At 36.5% G+C, this 25,269-nt stretch overlaps 2 protein-coding genes across 9 annotated transcripts in view; one reads left to right on the top strand and one right to left on the bottom strand.

Moving 5' to 3' along the window:
• The window catches only part of LOC110261071 (uncharacterized), an 856,894-nt gene that overhangs the window by 712,512 nt on the left and 119,113 nt on the right, over positions 1-25,269 (top strand). Inside the window, exons 12-14 of the mRNA XM_084969796.1 lie at positions 113-395; positions 845-930; positions 1,167-1,223. The gene's annotated coding sequence lies outside the window, so the exon portion shown is untranslated. The remainder of the gene's footprint in view (positions 1-112; positions 396-844; positions 931-1,166; positions 1,224-25,269) is intronic.
• The window catches only part of WDR72 (WD repeat domain 72), a 215,829-nt gene that overhangs the window by 181,082 nt on the left and 9,478 nt on the right, over positions 1-25,269 (bottom strand). For all 8 annotated transcript variants that reach the window (XM_013992975.3, XM_084969784.1, XM_021095093.2 and 5 more), the window contains exons 2-3: positions 14,257-14,421; positions 8,079-8,185 (exon numbers count right to left, since the gene is read on the bottom strand). In XM_013992975.3, the coding sequence (XP_013848429.3) occupies positions 8,079-8,185; positions 14,257-14,409 (260 nt within the window). In that variant the 5' untranslated portion in view covers positions 14,410-14,421. The remainder of the gene's footprint in view (positions 1-8,078; positions 8,186-14,256; positions 14,422-25,269) is intronic.

The raw sequence follows: 25,269 nt of genomic DNA, 5'->3' as shown, positions 1-25,269 counted from the left end.
TTATTCTCTGTCATTTCCACTCAATTGGATGGAATAATTTTGGTGCCACCAAGTTTTTCTTTAGTGCTGCACTTAAATGCAGTCTGATCATTTATGTGGCTTTTTGTTACAGATTACTGGGCAAGAAAACGTTGTGGTCATTAGCAGGGATGACATACTGTATCTGTGTCTTTTTGTTGGAGTAATTACACCCTGCCTCCAGCCTACACATCTTCCTAGAGTGCCAACCTGACCTACAACAAATTGTAGGGATGCAGCTATCACAGCCTGTGAGAATGACAGTGCAACAATCTTTCCATGGAAACTGCCTCGTCTTGAAAATGGTTTATTTCATTGAACTTAAACTACATATTCTGAAAAGTATAATCCTTCAAATTGCATCTTCTGGACCTCAGGTATCATTTTTGCAAAAATAAACAGTGCCACCAAGAGGCCGCATTTGATCTGTCATTGATGCTTTATTTCTTTGCCTCTCCTGAAATCCTGAAATCATCCTCGCCACTAAATAGTTAGAAATTCTCATTGTTTAGAAAACTCGGACTTGGTTACATATATATTACAAAGATATAGATACGGTTATGAAACACAGTTACAAATACGCACAGCATAGGGCAGTTTAAATCTGTATGACTTCAGTTAGCAAAAACCAGAATGGCTGTTTCAGAGTCTGTTTGATAATATTCTTCAGTTTTGACAGTTTCAAACACAAGCAAAATTTTCCACAGAAGAAAAATGAAAGCTTTACTGGCTTTAAGGGAGAACTGCTATTAAGAGCAAAAGATACGGACCAATAATGGTAACTGCTATATGCATTTGGCATTCAAAGGCTGTTTTTCTTTTTTAGGCAAACACTGGAAATCAATTTTTAAATCAGCTATTCTCAACCTGGGATGATTCTGCCCTACAAAGGACATTTGACAACATTTAGAGGTATTTTTGGTTATCGCAACTAGGAACACACTACTGGCATCTAGTGGGGAAAGGCTAGTAGGGATGCTGCTAAACATTCTACAGTCCTACAGTGAACAGGACAGTGCCCCACCCCCACGCCCCCAACAAAGAATTCTTCAGTGGTCCAAAATGTCATTAGTGCTGAAGTTAAGAACCCATGTCCTAGATATAGAACTAAATATTTACAGTAGTGTTGTTTCTCTGTTTATATCCAGCTATGTTCCAAAAAGGATTTGAGGAAACCTCAAAAGGCATGCAACTCAATAAAGCAGGTAAAAACTGTGTGTGTGTTGTGTGTAGTATGTGAAAAATAAGGCTGGGAAAAAGGAATTGAAATAATATGTTTCGAAGGCTATATATGTGTGTGTGTGTGTGTGTGTGTGATATATATCAAAGAAATGTAGCCTTAAGCAGCTATTAATATAAAATTTTAGCTCTACAAGAATTTTGAATTTATTGGTGTGGTTTTCAATTCGAGCTGTGCATCAAGAATCACCTGTAAATATTTAAAAAATTTTCCTCAGAGATTCTAATTTCATGGCTCTGTATTGGGGTCCTGGCATGTGGGGTTTACATAAGCTTCTGATCACTTAACCAGTTTCTAGATAACTCTATCTCTAAACCAGTTCTTCTAAACTCTGGCTATACATTGAAATTGCCAGGGAGCTTTTTAAAACTGCAAATAACTAGGACCCAACCAGACATCAAGCCAGGCTAACAAAAGTACATTTTCCAAGGTTGGCACCTGGGCATCAATAGAAGCTCTCCTAGTGATACTAATGTTACTAAACATTTTTTTTTTATCCTAATGCTATCCCCTTTGTTTTCTTATTTCTATTGTAAATTGAAAAAAGTGAAAAAATATCACATAGCAAAAATTGACTCTTTGCCAATCAATTCTATTTAAGAAAGAAAAGCAAATTTGTTGTATATCGAATGTATATGCATTGACATTTTAACTGGAGCTCTGCAGTTACATATCTAATAAGACATGTTCATTGCAATGAACATTCTTCTTTTCCTTTTCAAATGCTGGTCCCAAACATTGTACATAGATAGGTTTAATCACTTTCAATTATAAAAAATAAATTTAACAATTTCTATAGTTTAAAAATTCCTAATTTTCTGTTTCAATGAAAATAAAAACAGAAGAAAAAACTACAACATATAAAATTAGAATATTGTTGGAGTTCCCATTGTAGCTCATCATGTTACGAACCCAGCTAGTATCCATGAGGATGTGTGTTTGATCCCAAGACTCTCTAGGTAGGCTAAGGATCCAGCATTGCTGTGATCTGGCTAGCATTTGGCATTGCTGTGGCTGTGGCTTAGGATGGCAGCTGAAGCTCTAATTTGACCCCTAGCCTGGAAACTTTCAAATACCACACATGTGGCCCTAAAAAGCAAAAAAAAAAAAAAAAAAAAAAAAAAAAAAAAATCGTTAGATCCCCTCTGAAAATCCCTTGAGATAGAGCCCTATTTCTTCTTATCCAACTCTACATCCACACCTAAGCACCTCAATAAAAATCTATTCAATGGCTACATAAAGCACTCACTACTCTTTGATCCACTTTTTTTCAAAACTACTTTATTTTCTCTTGACTCCATCCTATTATCATATGTGTGTTTATAACACTGTTATTGCTTTGATCAAATTTTAATGAAACACCTAGAGGGAAAGGAGATAAACATGAATGCTTGGTTTGCCATTTTGAGTTACAAGTCTATTATATTCTTCAAACACTCTCTTCTCTTGTCTTCAATTATACCTTTGTGTTTTTTGACATTCTCAGGCTCCTAATTTCTTATGCTTCTTTCTTTTTTTTAATTAATTAACTTTTTTAGTTATTTTCCAAATACATTTTTTTTCTACTGTACAGCATGGTGACCCAATTACACATATATGTACACATTCTATTTTCTCACATTATCATGCTCCATCATAAGTGACTAGACATAGTGCCAAGTGCTACACAGCAGGATCTCATTGCTAATCCATTCCAAAGGCAATAGTTTGTATCTATTAACCCCAAGCTCCCAATCCACCCCCCTCCCTCCTGCTCTCCCTTGGCAACCACAAGTCTCTTCTCCAAGTCCATGATTTTCTTTTCTGTGGAAAGGTTCATTTGTGCCTTATATTAGATTCCATATGATATCATATGGTATTTGTCTTTCTCTTTCTGACTGACTTCACTCAAGATGAGAGTCTCTAGTTCCATCCATGTTGCTGCACATGGCATTATTTCATTCTTTTTTATGGCTGACTAGTATTCCATTGTGTATATATACCACTCTTCCTAATCCAATCATCTGTCATGGACATTTGGGTTGTTTCCATGTCTTGGCTATTGCGAATAGTGATGCAATGAACATGCGGGTGCATGAGTTTTTTTAAGGAAAGTTTTGTACAGATATATGCTCAGGAGTGGGATTGCTGGGTCACATGGTAGTTCTATGTATATATTTTTAAGGTACATCCATACTGTTCTCCATAGTGGTTGTACCAGCTTACATTCCCACCAACAGTGCAGGAGGGTTCCCTTTCCTCCACACCCCTTCCAGCACTTGTTATTTGTGGACATATTAATGATGGCCATTCTGATTGGTGTGAGGTGGTATCTCGTGGTAGTTTTGATTTGCATTTCTCTAATAATCAGGGATATTGAGCATTTTTTCATGTGCTTGTTGGCCATATGTACATCTTCCTTGGAAAGATATCTATTTGGTTTTTTTGCCCATTTTTCCATTGGGTTGTTGGCTTTTTTGATGTTGAGTTGTGTAAATTGCTTGTATATTCTAGAGATTAAGCCCTTGTCAGTTGCATTATTGGAAACTATTTTCTCCCATTCAGTAAGTTGTCTTTTTGTTTTCTGTTTGGTTTCCTTTGCTGTGCAGAAGCTTGTCAGTTTGATGAGGTCCCATTAGTTTATTTTTGCTTTTATTTCTGTTGTTTTGGGAGACTGACATGAGAAAACATTTGTCAGGTTGATATCAGAGAATGTTCTGCCTATGTTCTCTTCCCAGGGGTTTGATGTTATCTTCTCTTATATTTAAGTCTTTCAGCCATTTTGACTTTATTTTTGTGCATGGTGTGAGGGTGTGTTCTAGTTTCATTGATTTGTATGCAGCTGTCCAGGTTTCCTAGCACCACTTACTGAAAAGACTGTCTTTTTCCCATTTTATGTTCTTGCCTCCTTTGTCAAAGATTAATTGACCGTAGGTATCTGGGTTTATTTCTTATTTCTCTATTCTGTTCCTTTGGTCTGTCTTTCTGTTTTGGTACCAGTACCACACTGTCTTGATGACTGTGGCTTTGTAACATTACCTGAAGTCTGGGAGAGTTATGCCTCCTGCTTGGTTTTTGTTTGTCAGAATTGCTTTGGCAATTCTGGGCCTTTTGTCATTCCATATAAATTGTTGGATTGTTTGTTCTAGTCCTGTGAAAAATGTCATGGGTAATTTGATAGGTATTGCACTGAATCTGTAGATTGCTTTGGGTGGTATGGCCATTTTTATAATATTAATTCTTCCAACCCATTTCTTTATATCTTCTTTAATTTCCTCGATTAATGTTTTATAGTTCTCAGCATATAAGTCCCTTACCTCCTTGGTCAGGTGTATTCCCAGGTATTTGATTTTTTGGGGTACAACTGTAAAGGGTATTGTATTTCTATATTCTAGTATTTTATTGTTAGTATACAGAAATGCAACTGATTTCTGAATGTTAACCTTAGATTCTGCTACTTTGCTGAATTTGCTGATCAGTTCAAGTGGTTTTTGGGTTGAGTCCTTAGGGTTTTCTGTATATGGTATCATGTCATCTGCATACAGTGACAGTTTTACCTCTTCTCTTCCAATTTGGATCTTATGATTATTTCTTAAATATTGGTTTTCCTTAGATTTGTGTCTTAGGCTTTCTTACATTCTCAAATTTCATACTCTCTAGGTGAGTTATCTACTCCCATGGTTCCAGGTACCACCCATATGGTGTTGAAAGGGCAGACCTATTCACCAGACTCTAGAGTTCCATGTACAACTAGCAATTAGATGCAATCTCACATTTTCTCTTGCTGCCCAAATGTAGGGTACCCACTATTTCAAATATATTCCTCTGAGACATCAGCATGGTCCAGGAACATGTTAGAAATAACAACTTCTTGAACCTCAGCCCAGACCTACTGAACCTATAGCCCTGGGAATTGGGCCCAGGTATCTGTGTTCAAACAAGCTCTGAAAGTGGTCCTGATGCAGGGTCAGGTTTAAGGAACATTGTTATAGAAGACTCTAAGGCTGGGTGCCTGCCTGCCTATCTCTAATTTCATCTCTTGCTAGTGGTTGGAAGTGTTATTAATAAGTATTTGTTAATATACCAATACAGCTGTATCAAGATTATTTTCATTAGTATTTACCTGCTAAATCTTGTTCCATTTTTAAATGTTATATATTTTTATGCTGTTCTTATTTTTTTAAATTGTCTGACAATCTCTATAATTTAGCTGACGGGCTTAGTCCTTTTACTGAAAATTGAGATAACTAGTTTATTCAGATTTATTTCTACTGTCTTAAGTGCTTTCTACTTATCTCATTTATTTTTGTCCCCTCTGGATTAAACAACATTTTTTCTTCTCTAAATTGGAAGTTATATATTCTATTTATTTTATTTCTTTTTTTCTGTTCTTTTAGCAACTACCCTGGAAATGTCAACATATATATCTAGCTTAAAGTCTAAAGTTAATCAGCATCTTTACCCACCTGGAATCTTAACATTACACTTATTATATCCAGTTATTGATTAGGATTGTGTGTGCATGGGGGAGAGGAGGATAGGAGGTATATAAAAACATTATTGTAGGAGTTCCTGTTGTGGCTCAGTGCGTTAAGGACCCAGTGTCGTCTCTGTGAGGATGCAGGTTTGATCCCTAGCCTCCCTTCTTGGGTCAAGGATCTGGCATTGCTGCAAGCTGTGGCGTAGGTCACAGATGCGGCTAGGATCTGGTGCCACTGTGCCTGTGGCATAGGCCAACAGCTGTAGCTCCAATTCAACCCCTGGACCAGGAACTACAGGAACTTCCATATGCCCCAAGTGCAGCTGTAAAAAGAAAAACAAAAAATTTAGATAAAAATGAAAACATTATTGTAATACAATCTATACTTATTTAAATTTTCTGAAAATGTGCTGGGTTGTATTAAATATTCCGTCTTCCACCATATCTTCCTTCTGAAATCATTGTTCTTACTGAAAAATATAATTTAGAATTTCATTACTTATAGAGAGGATGTTTTGTCAGTGAACACTAGGAACTTTGCTTAAATGTCACTATTTTGCCCTCATTTTTTAAAGATGTTTTTTGCTAGAGATGCAATTCTAAGTTGACAGATATTTTCTCTCAAATTTTGAAAATATTTCACTACTATGTTTAATCAACATTCCTTTATAAGTAATCTGCTTTTTCTTAATGACTCCTTTCAGGATCTTCTCTTTTTCTTTAGCATTCCATCATTTCAACATCAGGTTCCAAATGTTCCTTTCCTTTCATTTATCATTTGTTCACGGGGATCCCTGAATAAATCTTAGGATTTATGCCTAGGTATAAGTAATACTTCAGAGAAAAAAAAAAAATGAAAAACTGAGTCAGGAAGCAAGTCACGATCCACAGGAATCTGATCATCTTGAAAGGAGAAATGCTAAATCCATGGTCACTTCCTGGGACTCTTCCAAGGTTAAAAAAAAAAATTGTTATTTTTGGTAAAACAATCCAAGCCTAATAATTTTAATAAATTCCAGCAGACTGATTTAATCTTTTCTAAGTAAAGTGTAGGTACTGCCCAAGAAGAATCTCACAGATGTAGCTAAGTGTCAGACCCCAGAAAGAGTTCTAGAAAATTCAAATTATCTTGGAAAAGGAAGACCTACCAGACTCGCTGGCTCTTTAACAATCATATTTACAGGACTTATGCAGCTGAATTCATCTATCATCAAGAATATGTCCATTAACCCTGGTTTCTTGGTATGGAGCTAGACCACTATGGACAAAAACCTCAAGGTGGAACTGAGTTATACTTTTCAGAACTATTTCTCCCTTAGCTATTAATTTTCTCAACTCTGCAAGTAGCCTCAGAAAAATTCACCATCCCCCAAATCCTCTAGATTAGAAATAAATATCTCAGCCTGTCGAGCAGGCTTTGTGGCAGCCCTAGTGTATGAAAGCTAGGCAATTCTTTGTTTTAGCCTCATCCAAAGTTCAGTCTTCTAAGAATAGCACTTATGGTTTTGCTATAAGCTGTGAAAATAGATGTCTCTTTGATGTCTCTTCCCCTAGCCATTCTATTAAACTATTCAGTTTCTACAAGTTGGACACTTGATTTTTCATTATTCTTCTGGATCTCAGAATTCAAAGCCAGATAATTTCTCCTTGGGTTAAAATCAAAAAAGGAGGGGACTCTCTTGTTTCAACCAGCAACCCAATCCCTCATTCACAAACACATGCTGAATGGATTCCGCATTCCTAAGTACACTTTGGTAAATATCCCATAGCAGAGTAGTTTATAGTAGCTCTTCCATCAGTGGGGCTTTTTCCTACAGCTAAGTCTACTTCATTGGAACAAACCTCCTTCCATGAAACTACACCCAAATCATCATGTGCCTTCCCCTTCTCACTCCCACATTCCACTCACAATTGAGCCTTCTCCTCTGTTTAAAAATGATAGCAGACAAGTGTACAACATGAAGATTGTAACTACTGAATTGTTTTACAAAACTATGAAGCCTTTGCATGGGTTTGATTAATAGCTCAGAGTTACTACATGAAAAAAGACAAGTGCCCAGACTTTTCCATTTTCAATTCTATAATAGGTGGCACTTGCCAGCATCTTTGACACCGTGCTGCTTCCACAAGGCCTGATACACATGGTGGGATGTTTAAAGACTGGGAGTCAGAGTCCTGATTACTTTCCTTGGGACTGTCACACAAATTATTCAACCATTCAAAATCTAGCTTTTCTTATATGTAAAAGGAACATGTTAATCACTAATTGATTCCTTCAGACTTAGAATTTTGTACACCATCAAAGTTTTTTAAAAGGGAGAAAGAATGGAGATGGAACAAAGTTCCACACATTTTACGTACCCATTTTCAGCAGCACTAACAATGAATGGCTGTTTAGAGAAGTCTCTTGCTCTTGCCAAACATGTTACCGAAGCTGAATGACCAAAAAGAAGTTCTTTTGCTGAAATCTGAAAAAGATGAGGGCAAGCTTTTAAACAGCTGTAAACTTTTTAGTTGAAGAATATAAACATGACATTATATAAACATTCATAATTCTGATTAGGAAATGCTATTACATTATGTTTTTGCTATACACAATTTTCAGGAAAACTGATATATACATATCAAAATCCCCAGAATAAAAAACTTCTAAATAGAGGAACTATGTTATACACATTTTTTGTTTGTTTTTAGTTTTGTATCCATTATGAAACCTAGATGATTGCAAGATCTGTTTTTATAACGTCTAGGTTTTGAATACAAATAAATCAGTGTTGATATTTACTATGCATAAAATGTGTCTCAAATGATTGTAGCATATTAATGTGCAAATTTCAGAATTCAGAAATGAGTTTACAAAATAATGCAAAGAAAATACTGCCCTTTCTATAAACATTATAATACCTTATTTGAATTCCTGACTCAGAAATAGTAAAAAATTAAATAAATAAAAATAACTTTTCTACATTAAAAGTAAAAATTTAACTAGGCTATTATTTAAAATGCCATTTTTTATCCTACAAGTGAATTTTTAAAATGATACCAAAGACTAATTCTTCCATTATCTCATGTGTGAAGGAAGTCTATTCCTCATAACCCAACCATATCAATAAGAACAAGTTATTTCATAGCATAATAGTGCTCTGCCTTTATCTTATTTCTATCCTAATCAGAAATATTTTTCTAAAAGATCTATCATCAGACTATAAGCCTATATTTCTAGTGCTACAAAGAGGGTTTTGTAGTTGGCTATAATCATAACCCAAGTTCTCTACTTTCTTCCTGGGAAATACAAAAGGTTACATCTCAGAAAACAACATACGACCTTTCCTCATCATCACAATTGACAGTGCATACCTCTATTAATTTAACCCCTTTCCTATACATTACAGGCCAAATTATTCAATAAATCAAGGCAAATCAAGGACATTCTTCCTCCAGAGAAAATCTACTATGGACAAAACATCAGAATGAGACACTAGTGCCTTTCATGAAGTCCTCATTCTGCTACTAAATCTCCACATGTAGCTGAATAAGCTGTGACAATTCACTATAAACTCCTAATTCTTTTTCACAGTTAATCACACATTCTGTTGTGAAGAATAATACAAAGTTCTACAATCACACTTAGTCACTGCTATGATGAAATCCTTTACTTCTCTTCAAGTACTCCAGCTCTATGAAGCATTGGTTCCCCTCACTCCCACCCCAGGCACTTCTAATTGCACAAAGAGAAAAGGGAAAAGAACATACAACCTAATGAGAATATACTATATTCCAACACTGGTGCAACTATGAACAGGGTTTAATCCTCACTTCACAGTTAAGGAAATTGGGCTCAAAGAATAGAGGTCATTTGCCCCATTCCAAAGAGCTGGTAAGTATCAGAGCTAGAATCTGACCAAGATCTCTATTCTTTTTTTCTACTCAACATTGCTATTCTTCATTTTGCCATTGTTGTGTTTCCTTCTGAGTATTATACAGAAAGAAAAATAGAACATACCAAAACTAAGAGACTCTATCTGAGAGGATGTTCAGAGCTCACCTTTTTCTATATTCAAAGGTATGACAAATGCAAGCAAGCAATACCAGAAACCCCAAGTGAGGAGGTTTCTCTCATGGGACTTGAAGAAGACCTCACAAAGTTCTGGGTAACTAGAGATTTTGGGAGCCAGACCCTGAGCATGGAAGTAGAATGCATAGCCAAGACATGAACTGAGCAGATGGGGACAGGGAGACACTTATTCTCCAGCTCCCCTGCACCCTGCCAGGCCACCTTCCGTGGACAGGGGAAGGCTCAGATGTGTACTCAATCCCCTACTGAATGCTTAGATACTCTAAGATCTAAGGACCCTAAATCACCTTTCTCTCCCTATTCCTATTCTCTAGTCCTCTCTATTCCTTATACAAAAACATGATACCATCATTCCATCAGTCCTACCCATCACCTAAACCCCAAATCTGGAAAGTATCTTTGATTGCTTTTGCTCCTTAACCCTACATCCAGTTGGTTACTCAGTTCTCTCCATTCTGTCTTCTTAACATCATTCCAGGTTTCATCTCCTCTTCATTACTGTTGCCACTGACTTGGTTCATAGTCAAAACCCTCCTTTACTACATTGCTGTAGAGGCCTCCTGCCCCTAGTACCTGTCCCTTATCTCATCTCCCTCTCTCTTCAGTATGCCCTTAATACCAAATGATATTCTAAATCACAAATATAATAAAATAGTATTATGTCATCTCCTTGCATGAGACATTCTCAAAATCCCTTAATATTTCCACTGCTTTTAATTAGCATGTGGTGTTAGCTCTTGCTAATAAAAAAAAAAAATCTAAACCCCTCAGCATGTCAGATTCCACACTGAGTCTGCTCTATCCTTTTCAGATGAGTCTGCTTGTCACCTCTAATTTACCCTTTATGTTCCAGATCTGCTGGAACTACTCACACCAGTTCCGTGAAGGCAAAATAGTCCTGCCTTCTACAAACACATTTATCATTCTGTCTGTAATCTCCTCCCACCTGCTTTTCCTGTTCATTTCTGGTGCATCTTTTAGAACTCAGCTCAGGCATCACCCTCAGAAAGTCCTTTCCTTTCAAAAGCACACTTCACCAGCCATTAAAAGGAAAGAAATAATGGCATTTGCAGCCACATGGATGGACCTAGAAATTATCATGCTAAGTGAAGTTAGTCAGACAGTGAGATACCAACGTCATATGCTATCACTTACATCTGGAATCTAAAAACGGACACAATGAACTTCTTTGCATAACAGCTAATGACTCACAGACTTTGAAAAACTTATGGTTTCCAAAGGAGACAGGTTGAGGTGGGGATATGGGCTGGGGTTTGGGGATGGAAATGCTATAGAATTGGGTTGTGATGATCGTCGTACAACTATAAATGTAATAAAATTCACAGAATTAAAAAAGCACACTTCACAATGATTAGGATGGCTATTAGAAAAACAACAGCAACAGAAAATAACATGTGTTGGTAAAGATGTTGAAAAATCAGAATGCTTGCACCTGCTTTAGAAAACAGTTTGACAATTCCTCAAAAATGTCAAAATAGAACTACCATATAATCCAGCAGTTCTACTTTTAGGTACAGCCCAAAGAAGTGAAAGCAGAGATACAAACATATATTTGTACACCCAGGTTCACGGCAGCATCATTCACAGTACTCAAAAGGTGGAAGCAACCCAACTGTACATCGAGGAATCAATAAACAAAATGTGGTTTATACAAACAATGAAATGTTGTTGGCTTTAAAATGAAAGGACATTCTGATACATCCCACAGAATATAGGAGGACACTGTGTTAAGTGAAATAAGCCAGTTGTAAAAGGATAAATGCTGTATCATTCTACCTATATAAGATACATAGAGTAGTCAGATTCATAGAGACAAGAATTCCCACTGTGGCTCAACAGGATGATGGTGTCTCTGTAGCAACAGGGACATAGGTTTGATCACTGGCCTGGTACAGTGGATTAAAGATCTGGCATTGCCTCAGCTGTGGCCTAGGGGACAATTCTGGCTTGGATTTGATCCCTGGCCGGGAAACTCCATATGCTACAGGGCGACCAAAAAAGAGAAAATAAATTCATAGAGACAGTGTGTACCTTCTGCTTTACAACTTCCTAATTATGCATCTTTTTCCTAACTAGACTTTTGAAGGAGAAACTTGAAGGACGAATCTGTGCCTAGAACAAAGAGCATCTGTTTGTTTAATGACTGCCTAAGTGAGTGTCCTTAGGTTTGTTTTTGTACTTGGTGGTGAGTGACTGTTTAAGACCACAGAATGTGATGTATTCTCTTACCTAAGCTCTTTTGGAGAGGTGAAGAGGCTTTCCAAATTTAGTACAAAGAGGAAATAAATAGCTCCTGGTTCACTTTATACCTCACTTCCCTCCAGTGTCCTTCTCCTCTTCTTGGTATCTTTCTCTGATATGCCATTGACCCCAAGCTGCCCTACAGCCACTAGGTCAACCACATGGTCATAACCTTGCTTATAATCTTCAATGTCCTCAAGGCCTAGCTTTTTCCCCCAACCAGATTATTCCTTTATACATTCATTTTTAAAATAAAAATAAAATTAAACTATTAAGCCTTAAAATATCAGTAATGGTCTACTCACTTGACTGTCTTATAGACAGCAAGAGGATATGCTGAGAACTCAAAAATGCCCAGATTTTTGAAAAGCCTAGATAGAACCTTCCCTGCTGATAGGTGACCCATTGTTATGTAGGGGCAAGATTCAAGGGAAAAATAAGAAAGATGTTCATTCTTTCTGGCCCTATGATTACTCATAGAAAATCCCAAGGAAAACTCTCCTGTGAAAAATCTCACATACCTAGTAATCAATATCTTATTTGTCTTATTCACTTTTTCACAACATTCTCACAGTGAATTTCCAAAACATAAAGCTAATTCAATCTTCTACTTAAGTCTCTTCAGTGATTCTCTTTGTTTCTTCCACCCCTGTCAATCTGATTCCCATTCCTATCCCATACTTCTAATGGTGGATCACTCAATATCAATGGCTATTAGTATTTTGGATCAAATAAATTTTTTATTGTTGTCTGAGGGCTTCCAAGTGCAGATGTTTACAGCATCCCTGGCCTCTGCCCACTGGATGCCAGTAGTATCTCCCTCCCTATTGCTCTAACCCCAAGCAAAATACTTGCTCCTAAGAAAGCCCAAAATAGCTATTCCCACTGAAGATGAAGTACAGACTGACCCCAGCAAAGAGCACCCTGAATTATAGCATAACTGCATTAGCAATCATTAGCCTATGTCCTTCCTCACTGCACTGCAACCTGTCAGGCAGCCAGCACCTGGTGCTGTCATCCATGTCTGAACTCAGGTATCTAGCATACTGCCTAACTTATAATATGCACCCAGTAAATGCAGGGTTGAATAAATACCAGGGACATATGCAAAAATACACAGATGCTAGGATTCCAAATTTCTTAAGCTTACAGCAACCTACATATCACAAGGCAACTACTCCAGCCAGGAAACACTAAACTTTGACATTAAAAGGAGTAGCAAGACACTTTAAGCCATCTAGGATTCTGAGTTTAAACTGTAAGAGAAAATAAATGCGAGGGCCAATTTCAAAGCTTAGGCGTTGCAATAATACCCAGTCCTTCTTTCAGGAGTGTTAATAAACATCGAACTGAGCTGGTCTGTTTGCAGTTCTTGGCAGTCCTATAGTGTAACTGCTCAGTGATGGGAGATGTTAATTAATTACACTATAAAATAGAATTACAATTAATTGTTAATTTAGGTTTTAAAGTGGCAAACTTTAAAGGCTAAAAATAGTCTTTGATCTTTAAAAGGCTTCTTAATGAGGGCAGTATACTTTAAGTACATCATTAGTTTAAGTGTTCAGATTGCGTCTAGAGGCTACTAGAGCTAAGCAAATATCTATTCCAATATGTTAAATGTTTATGAGTTGGGACAGGGACAATTAACTGCTAATCAATGGCCCAAATCCTAGGTGAGGTCAGGTTCTGAAATAGGAGGACAATAGTAAATTGGATTTAGAGCTTTTTGATGTGACCTGTAAAAATCACAGGCAAGCAGAGACTAAAAGAATAGCAAGAAGGCCAAACTGACAGAAACACCCAGATAATTAAGATATTACTAGTTTACTTAATAGCGGTTTTCAAGGATGCCCTTTGTTTAGATCAATGAGTCATAATTTTTAGAATTATACTTAAATGTCTGTAGTTCAGTTACTTAAACATATAATTCAGGATATAAAATAGTAAAACTCAGCATAGCTTAAAGGATGATAACACTTAGCTGGTAGCTAAGATTAGCAATATTTGTAATATGATTTTCAAATATGATTTTGATCCACCACATTATACTTCATTTTTCTGACTAATAAGTAAAACCATCTTATTACTTTGGTCAGCATCTTTTTAACAATCATGTAAAACTACCACTGTCATTACAGGTAGAAGCAAGCTGTGTTTATTTTATGAGTGCTATCTGCTTCAATATTCATAGTGTTCACTAACCTTTAGTTCAGCTGAGAGATTCCAGAGACAGAGCTGACCCTCTTGACTTCCTGTCACAATCATTTGCTGGTCATCGGTGATCATGATGGCAGTGATGCTATGCGGAGGGGCCTTCTTTCCCCAGAGTGCCACTGCCTGCAGGAAGGACCTCATGGTGAAAGAATCCTGGGCACATAGAGATGAGAAATATATGCAGTTATTATTCATAAATTTGGGGAAATTGATCATGTCATGTACATTTATGATGACACAAATTTGAACGTGTTCTCCTGGAGCTACAGAGAAGGGTGGTTCCCCATTAATTAGAGAAGAAGGTAGTCAGATGATAATACTACTATGCCCAGTGTTAGTTTGTCAAAGAATGTTTTTTATCCCAATTCTTGATGATGGATGCTAACAAAGAGAAGGACAAGGATCGTCTACCCACCCCACACCCAGCTCTGATTGTGGGTGACCTTACCCATTCCATATCCAGCAAGGCCTCTCAAGAAGAACAGAATTATCAACACACTAATCTCAAGACAATGCTGCAGATTCTCTCTTCCCAGAAATAACACCTCATCTAAATAACACATATCTGAGCTTTGCTATTAAAAAGTAAATATTTACTTGTTTCCAAGTCTCAGAAGCTTCATGTATGGCTTTCATGATTTCTGTAATATTCAAGTTCCACCTATGTAACTTTTAATAATAATCTTTATTTGACTCATTTCTGTATTTGGTATCTTCCTAAATGATAATTTTCATGAAATAACTATCTTCCTGTGTTAGTTACAGGGTTAAAATGAACATATAATTATAAAAAAAAAAAATGCTTTCCAAACTCAACTTTCCAAACCTATAAGACACAGCAAAAGCAGTTCTAAGAAGGAAGTTTGTAGCAATACAAGCTCACCTCAAAAAATAAGAAAAATCTCAAACAACTTAATCTTACACCTCAAATAACTAGAAAAAGAACAAAAAATCCAAACTTAGTAAAGAAAAGAAACCATAAAGATCAGAGCAGAAATAGATGAAACAGAGACTAAAAAAACAATAAACAAGATCAGTGAGGCTCAGACCTGGTTCTTTGAAAAGATAAACAAAATTGATAAACCTCTAGTCAGACTCATCAAGAAAAAAAGAGGGCCCAAATAAAATCAGAAATGAAAAAGAAGATGTTATAACTGACACTGCAGAAACACAAAGAATCATGAGACTATCAAAAACAATTATATGCTAATAAAATGGACAACCTAGAAGAAATGGATAAATTCCTAGAAATGTATAATCTTCCAATAATGAATCTGGAAGAAAGAGAATATATGAACAGACTAATTGCTAGTAAATTAATATTAAAATCAATAATAAAATATTTCTCAACAAACAGAAGTCCAGGATCAGATGGCTTCACAGGTGAAGAAGGGAGGAAGGGAGGAAGGAAGGAAGGAAGGAAGGAAGGCAGGCAGGCAGGCAGGCAGGCAGGAAGTCCCACAAAATTGTTATTAGAGCCACAAAATCTGGCAGTCCTAGGGCTTTTACTGAAAAAGCAAGTCAACCCAAATATCCAACACATCTGAGGGTTCCATGGTATTCCAGCCCAGAAAAATTACTGTTCATTATGGGTGAACAAAAGATTATAAGACACCAAATATGCTGTTTAAGAAGGCAGAAAAGCAGAATATAGTAGTTTTATCAATTTCTAAGACAAAGCGTTATATAGATAAGGCTGCATTTATCAGGAAAATTAACTTGGGAGACTATCTCGTTCTCATGAATACCACATAAATATGATACAAGTGAAGATAAAAAAGATGGTAGTAGTGAGAAGGATCCACAGGGATGTGTTTTAACATTTTACTATGAAAAATCACTACTCCTAACTTTGTAATAATCTTTTCCCCAAGGCTTCTGGTATTCCAACAAAACTCACCATTCAAAAGCCATTTGCATACTACCATCTTTTTCAAAAGCCATTTGCATTGACCTCCATTGTTGGCTTGACTAATATGTGCTTCTCAGAACTAAGTAGTAGTAGAAAAGGGGTGCTCCTGGTCACACTGCCCCGGAGGGAACTGGGCATTTCTGTCTAAAAGCAATGTGCACTTGGCTCTTGTCCATTTGTCCATGGACTCACCTGTCACACTTTTAACTTAACCTAGGAAACTGTAGTCAAGGAAAGTTGTCTAAATTGCTAAGTAGAAAGGTGGCAGAAACGAATCTGGGGAATATCTGTCAGGGAATTAAAATATTTGTAATGATTAGCTAACACTGTACAAAGAAAAATAATCCCTGAAGTGAGTTATTTATATTCCTATTACTCCAGAAAATGATCTGTAACTTGAATCACTACAATATTGTCTACCCAATAATGGGCCACTTTATATTATTCTGGTTTTTTAATCTCCCTGAAAATAACCTGCTCTGCATTGACATCTCCCTAATGAAGTGATACAGTTTCTCCAAGAATGAAGACTACACTTTGCGAAGCGTCCTGCGGGCCCATAATAATAGGTTCTTGATAAATGTTTTTTTAACTAAGGTGATCTTGATGCTTCTTCCTTCTACATACTTTGTGAAAGATAGGAACCATTTCTTAATCATTATTATATTCCCTGTGCCTGAATCACAGGGCCTTGATTATAGAAGAACAATATCAGTTGAGTAACTTCTTTTCCTTATTATTTATAAGCTCTATATTCCAAAAGGGAGGGAATTGATTAAGAGTATGAAATTCAAATTGGGATAGAATTAAATGTGAGTCACTTATTCCTTCTGAGCTACAGTTTTCTCATCTATAACCTGAGAATAATAACAATACCCAGCTCAGAGTATTGTTGAGAGTAAAAGGAGAACATGTTTACAATGTAGAGCACAGAGTGGCATAAAGTAAGTTACTATTATTTTTATTTTAGCTGCTGTACTTTGGGACACTAGCAATGGTTACCCATATATCAAACTTTTCTACTATTATACTTTATACAAATCTTATTCAAATTATATTCCTTTCTAATTCACTATATTTAAATCCTTCAAGGCAGGGACTTCTGTCTGATTTGTCCATTGCTGTATTCTCAGGGACCAGAAAAGGGCTTAGGATAGGCAAGCACTCAATAACTATTTCCAGAATAAAATAAATAAATAAATAAATGGAAGTATACATTACAGTCTAAAGACTCACATCTAGTATAGCAAGTATGTGTGCAAATATTTACAAACTTAAGCACCTAAAAAAAAAAAAAAACTTGAAGTTTAGAAAATCAAACAAGTCAAGCATTTCATAGACTATTCATAGCCTTAATAGTCATAAGATCCCTAACACATCCAAATTAGAAAATTAAAAAGCACAAAGGCCAAAGTCACAAAAACTCAGATCTCAACCAAAGTTCATCCTGAACAGTCCAGATTGCTAATTGTAGTTCAAACAGACCTGGTATTCAGAGACCTAGATCTAGGACTGCTTTGCCACTTATTTATTACTTTTATTTCCAGATTATAAAGATAATACTCTGAAAAATAAGGGTACTACCACCTGCACTGCCTACATCTCAGTATTCTTATAAGGAATAAATTCAATGATGCAAATAAAAGCATACAAGAATAAATAAACATACTATTCTATCATTATACTTTGTACATATTACATTATAAACTCCAGTAATCTAGAATTTCAGGCAAGAAGTCACTTTGGGGACCATTAATCTGATCCCTCTCACCTATAAGAAAATTGACAATGGGGTGTAGATAACTCTTAGGATCAGTTATATTCTGAGATTCTGAGAGACTAAGCAAGTTGTAAAGTGAGAATAAGTAACTGATTAAAAGGTCGCACATCTCAGAAGACACTTTTTTTTTTTTTTTTTTTTTTTTGTCTTTTTAAGGCAGCACCCACGGCATATGGAGGTTCCCAGGCTAGGGGTCTAATGGCAGCTGCAGCTGCCGACCTACGCCAGAGCCACAGCAACATGGGATCCAAGCTGCGTCTGCGACCCACCCCACAGCTCAAGGCAACGCTGGATCCTTAATCCACTGAACAAGGCCAGGGATCCAACCCGCAACCTCATCATTCCTAGTTGGATTCATTTACCACTGAGCCATGATGGGAACTCCAGAAGTCACTTTTTTTTTTTTTTTTTTTGCAGCAAAATTTTAAAAGTAGCTTCAGAAACTTAGTGGCTTACTACCAACAGGAAAGGGAATAAATACATGTTTTCTAAGACCCTGTACAATTCCTCAGAAATCTCTATTCAAAAATAAACCTCAAAGAGTTCTTGCTGTGGTACAACAGGATCTGTAGCATCTCTGTAGCACTGGGATGCAGGTTCGATCCCTAGCTGGCAGAGTAGGGTTAAGGATCCAGCATTGCGACAGCTGCAGTATAGGTTGCAACTGTAGCTCAGATCTGATCCCTGGTCCATGCCACAAGGCAGTCAAAAAAGAAAACAAACAAACAAACAAACAAACCTCAAAGGAAAAGACAGTCTATTATAGAAACTCTACATTAGAGGATAAGTCTGTGATGTAGAGAAGAAAGTCTGCCCTAGAGAGAAGTATACTGTCCCATTTCAAATAATTATATCTCTAGACAAGTTGTAAAATCTTGGGAAGGGATTACAAACCTTTACCACAGCCCTCAATTTATAATTATTGTTTCCCAAATTTGAATGCCTGAATGATATTTTTGGAATGTCTAAATCAAGACTATTGATAGATGTTTACAGGCCTTTAAATGATTTTTAAATCTGGTCTAATTAAAAACATTTTAAAATAAACACATCCATTGGAGGGAAAAAACATTTACATTGGACATTAAAAAAGAATCATTCCCAGAGTTCCTGTCTCCGCTCAGGGGTAATAAACATGAGTAGTACCCATGAGGATGTGGGTTCGATCCCTGGCCTCACTCAGTGGTTTAAGGGTCCAGTGTTGCCATGAGCTGTGTGTAGGTCACAGATGCTGGCATTACTGTGGCTGTGTACTGTAGCTGTGGCTACAGCTCTGATTAGACTCCTAGCCTATGGAACTATGGAACTTCCATATGTGGTGGGTGTGGCCCTAAAAAGACAAAAAAAAAAAAAAATTCCCACAGACAGGGTAAAGTTACAGACTATATTATAAAGGTCAAATAAATTTTTCTCATTTGGATCTAGTGACAATACCAAGTACAGCCTCTTAGATTTTGATATTGTATTTTATTATATAATCAGTATAAATATCAAAATATTATATAATTATTAAAACCCATAATAAATATATAATTTTATAATTTTTAAACCCATTCACAATTATATAAACCTATATACATACACAGAATCTTTACTCTTAATTGCCTTTCAGATAATTTCTACCCAAATTTTTGAAGGCAGCCTTCCAAAATATGACAGTTTTTGGACATATTAATTTACATGGGTATTCTACCTGAAGGCTGTGAGCTAAGGCCTTCAAGAAGCTCACAGCCTTCAGGTAGAATACCCATGTAAATTAATTACTCAGTTATGTAGTTTTGAATAATTGGTGGGAAATATGTGTGTGTGCATAAATTGGTTATATACATAGGTTATAAATATATATATTGGTTTCTACCTATAGAATATATATATACACACACACACACATATATATATATAAAAACGAAGTGGCTTTACTACTAGGTAACATCATAGTGCAATGCTCTGGACATATATAACTGCTATGCAGATAAGAGTAAGCTGTGACCTATCAACTTTCCCATTCTTTTAATTTTAGTCCTTTTCTTCAATAATAGTCTCTCAAAATTCCTTTCATAAACATATTATTTTGTTATTTTTGAATAGTATAATATAAAACAATTTTAAGGAAAACTTTTTTAGATCTAGTAATTACTAAAGTATGTATTATAAAGTTGGTTTTGACACAATTATATATAAAGACAAATTCAATTTATACCTAAGAAAGGAAAAACTATTAAATTTAAATGTTATTTTAATATTGTATATTTAAATATAGATTGAAATTTTGGTACATATTAAATAAGAACAAAATTGCGTTTGTTACATAATGCCTGGATTTCCTACCTTTTATGGCTAATAAAGTCAAATGTCTGTTTTTATAATTTCCACATTTTGTTTTTCTCAATAAGAGAGAAGATTTTATGCTATTATTTGCAAATGGTTTTTAGTCATTCAAGATACATGACATTTGAGAAGGCTTTCCTTTCTAGAAAAAGCCATATTCAATGAAATAATTATGATTTTCCCCTTTTTAACACTGATTATGTTTTAAACTATTAATGACCATTTGGTGGTCCATATTAGATTCTTAGAATCTTTATCAGATAAATGACCTTACAGAATGAAGGATGAACTTCTTGTAGTGAATATACAGAATACTTACTGTTGTCATTTTCATTGACACAATTTCAATAGTAGAGTTTTGTGTTTCCTTTATGTATCTAATTGTTGACTATAAGATGCATTAAATAATTCAGAACTTCTCAGCCATACACCCTGGCACACATCTGGAATGTGACTAGCTGATACGAAGGGTGAGAGAAATTGAAACCCTTAACCCAGTGTATGTACAAATACGATCATTTCCTGTGTTTTGATGTGAAAAAGGATGGAAACACTGAATTAAGTAAAAATTGTTTAGGAACATAAATAATTTAAAGCTATAGAAGATCCAAGCCATTATAAGATTTGGAAAAACATATTCACAACTAAGAAATAAATCTCCTGGTAATACAGTCATGCTGGTAGCCACTGTTACACAAACTCTAACCACAAGCACCTTGGAGTTCCCAAACTGTTGTATTTTATTTATTTATTTTTATTTTTTGTCTTTTTACCTTTTCTAGGACCGCACCCGCGACGTGTGGAGGGAGGTTCCCAGGCTAGGGGTCGAATCGGAGCTGTAGCACCCGGCCTACGCCACAGCCACAGCAACGTGGGACCCGAGCCGCGTCTGTGAACCTACACCATAGCTCACAGCAACGCCAGATCCTTAACCCACTGAGCAAGGCCAGGGATCAAACCAACCTCATGGTTCCTATTCAGATTCGTTAGACACTGTGCCACAATGGGAACTCCTCAAACTGTTGCATTTTAAATGGAAATTTTTAAAATAGAAATAGCAAAGGGGTACCTGTTCTAGCAACTGGAACTTCCTGATCACCTACTAAAGTCAGAGAGGCTCTTAAATCACCAGGTACAGCTGGTAAAGGATGGATATGTCTTTTCATTGTTTGAACCCAAGTCCCTAGCACACTGTCTGTCACACTAGGGGACATTTACTAAATATTTAAGTGACTATGTCTAGTCTTGAAAATGGAGCAAGAAGAGTTCACTAGAAGAATTAAAAGAAACTTTAAGGATGAGATATTAAAGTCCTATGTTGCTGATGAGGAATTGGAGGAAAGATGCTGTGACTTTCCTAGAGACACAGAGTCTTTTTGTTGTGGTAGAACTTATGTTTTGGGGAAAGTAACTACCCTAATTCCCCTTTTCATATTCCACTCAAATGGATGAAAATATAAAGTTTCTGATTCTAGTCTGATCATTAGTTTGTGGATACCACTATCTCCATTAATTGTGAAGAAAAGAGGCAGGAAAATAGAGCAGGAGTCATAAAAATCTTAGTCTTTTTCCTCCATTAATAGCTAACAAATGTTATTTGATTCTCAGTTTGCTCCTTAAAGATCCAGTGATGCCACAGCTGTGGCGGAGGTCACAGCTGTGGCTCAGATTCAGTCCTTGGCCTGGGAGCTTCCATATACTGCGGGTGCAGGGAAAAAAAAAGGGGGGTGGGGGGAAGACTTGAAGATCACTATCATCCCCACCTTCCTTGTACAGGTTAGAGAATAAAGGCTTGGGACATTGGTTACTTGGCCAAAGTAACCCAGGTCGAGAGTGGCTGAGTGAGAGCTAGAACCTAGTCTCTTAACACTCCACCAGACACTCTCCTCCAACAACCATGACAAAGACAACCCAGACTTTCCCACCCAAGAGTCTTAGTGACCTCCTACGCAAAATTCTTTATGTTGGTAGTTCTTTAAAAATTAAAAATAAATACATAACAAAAAACAAAAAGTCAAGTAAACCACCAATAAAATCTCTTATGCATTCAGGCTGCAAAGTGGCCTCCACTGGCTTTCGAAGCTGGGCTGGCACTTCCTAGTCCTTCTCCATAATTACAATACTTGGCAAGCTTGAGAAAAGACAACACACCATTACAGCCCCCATCCTCCTTCTCTCTTTCGTTGTCTTCTCTGTAATAATTTGTTTTTATCTCTCTAACTTGTCTGATAAATATGATGCAAATGTGGTTTTGTGGCTGGTGTCCACTGGACACTAGAATTGTTCACCTTGTCATAAATAACTTTCTTCAGGGACACGCCCTGACACTGAGTCTGCCTCACCAGCCTCAAAGACAAAGACAAACTCCAAATCCCTTAACTGAGGACAATAAAAAATTACAAAGGATAAAGTCCTCAGTTACTATCCATGAACTCTGACAATAAACTTCTGACAAAAGTAAACATCTTTGAGAAAAGTAAAAACAGTATAGCAGTTAATAATATAAACTTTGGGATAAAACAGGTCTGGGTTTGAATCTCACATCAATCTCTCACAGTTGTGTGGTCCCAGAATCCCATCTCTTAAGTGCAAAGAAATCCCACTTACTTTCTTCAAAACTCATATATAGGTACTTACGTACTGTGAGGGACAAAAAAGAATTACCTTATGATTCTCTCCTTCAAAGAAGATAACTTGGTCCTCTTGAGCCCAGAGGAGAGTTCTGTTTCTAAGTTTTTGTTTTTTGTTTTTTTCCTTTTTTTAGGGCCACACACAAGGCATATGGAAGTTCCCATGCTAGGGGTTCTAATCGGAGCTATAGCTGCTGGCCTATGCCACAGCCACAGCAATGTGGGATCTGAGCCACAGCTCACGGCATCACCAGATCCTTAACCCACTGAGTGAGGCCAGGGATCGAACCAGCATCCTCATGGATAGTTGGGTTCGTAACAGCTGACTCATGACAGGAACTCCCTCTATTACCAAGTTTTAGGTTTAGTTTTAAAAAGCTTGTGGTGTTAAAATCCATCAAATCCTACTTTTATTTTTTTGTCTTTTGTCTTTTTAGGGCTGCACCTGTGGCATATGGAGGTTCCCAGGCTAGGGATCGAATCGGAGAGCTACAGCTGCTGGCCTACATCACAGCCACAGCAATTCGGATCCGAGCCGTGTCTGCCATCTACACCAGAGATCATGGCAACGCCAGATCCTTAACCCTGTGAGCAAGGCCAGGGATCAAACCTTCGTCCTCAAGGATGCTAGTCAGATTCTTTTACATTGAGCCGTGATGGGAACTCCCAAATTGTATATTTTAAATGAGTGTAGCTTATTGTATGTAAATTATTCCTTAATAAAGTTGAAAAAGCAAAATAAATTGGGGATAAGAATAAAGTAGTTTGGTTGCTGTCATACCACTAGCTAGTCAGTGGTAATAAACTGGAAGAGGACAAAGGAGACTTTTATGAAGTGACAGGAAAGCACCTGGTCATCAGGAGAGGCCAGCCTAAGAACTACTTTAACACAGGGAAATGCCGCAAGCGGCTTCAGGAATCCATGGGACCTAAGGGTTTTAGCACAGCTGGTCTCAGCTAAAGTCCTGACCCCCAAAACCTGTCTGTTTGCAGATGCTCCCAAAGCAAAAGGTCTTATTTCATCAACAGATTGTAATCAGATCATTCCTTAGAAAAAGAAAAAAAAAATTTCTACAAAGTCAAAGGCTGCCCAAGGCATATTTGAATAACACATAAAAATCCACCTGGTTTACCTGGTAGAGCATGACAATTTCATAATTAACCCCTAACCAACATCAAAGCCAAGCTCCTCGAAAACGCTTATTATTGAATGATTAACTGCTACTTAAGAAACTGGAAAGTAATGTGTTTTATTAAGGAGGGCATAAACTTGGTAGGTAAAATCAATAGTAAAATAATCCAGAGATTAAGGGAGGAATCGAACAGATATGCAAAATAATCTCTGAAATCCACACACTTATAATCTGGAACATGTGTAAAATAAAACAGCCAAGAAATCAAATCCCTGTCACTCCATGGATGAGGTTTCGATCACACCTTGCGACTTTGTCAGACTTGTGAGTCAAAGACTACAGAGCACTACTTTCAAACATCACCTTCTTGCTTATTAAACTGTAGAGCAACAGAGTTAAAATAGCCAGATTAATGCCAAGTATGTTACATTTACAGTCAAGTGTCAAGAGATGAGCATTGGCTGGAAAAAGAAATAGGAGAAAGACAATTCATTTCTTTCTGGGTGGCTCCTTCATTTTATTTATATTCAGTCAGTGAACAACTTCATGAAACAGAAACCCTTTTGTCTAAAACCTTAGTTTTAGGCTTTAAGAAGTGGATTTTATTTTTCTTTTTAATTTATATTACATTTAACTCTGAATATTTTCAGTCAAAATCATTGGTTTCTTTTCCCTAGCCTAGAGTTACCTACCATGAACAAAAAATATCACTGGTCTAATCCATTCTTAAATAAATTCAACAAATATTTAATAAGAATCAAATGTATCCAAGGTGGTGAGATGGGCTGTAGAGAAAACAAAGAACAGAAAAACACAATCCCTGGCCTCAAAGTATGTATAACCAGGTCATTTTATGATTAGTTTTAACTAAGTATTCCTGTTATTAGACAAAACAATTGTTTTGAAATGTATGAGCACTGTAAACCTATTTCCAATCTTGTTTCAGATTTTTCTTTGCCATATCCAAGTACAGTCTGTAAAACTATTTCCTTATTTATTTAGCTCATTTATTTTTAAGTATTAAATTAAATTATATAACTATCTCATTTAGAATTATCTTAAGAATTAATAACCACATAAGTCATGGGACCTATATACTGATTAATTTTTTTCAAAATGCACATTGAAATGAGTAGTCTGTTAACATAAATGTTTGATGTCTACTGGGAAACATGTCTCTAATCCAATCCCACAGTCAAATCTTTTCCACTACCCATT

The sequence above is a fragment of the Sus scrofa genome, chromosome 1 (assembly GCF_054392235.1).
Source record: "Sus scrofa isolate SSC_HxYL_T2T_F1_AM1 chromosome 1, Sscrofa_HxYL_maternal_Yorkshire_Landrace_v2.0, whole genome shotgun sequence".
Lineage (NCBI taxonomy): Eukaryota > Metazoa > Chordata > Mammalia > Artiodactyla > Suidae > Sus > Sus scrofa.
Note: the sequence above shows the minus strand (reverse complement) of the source record. Positions and strands in the feature narration are given on the sequence as shown.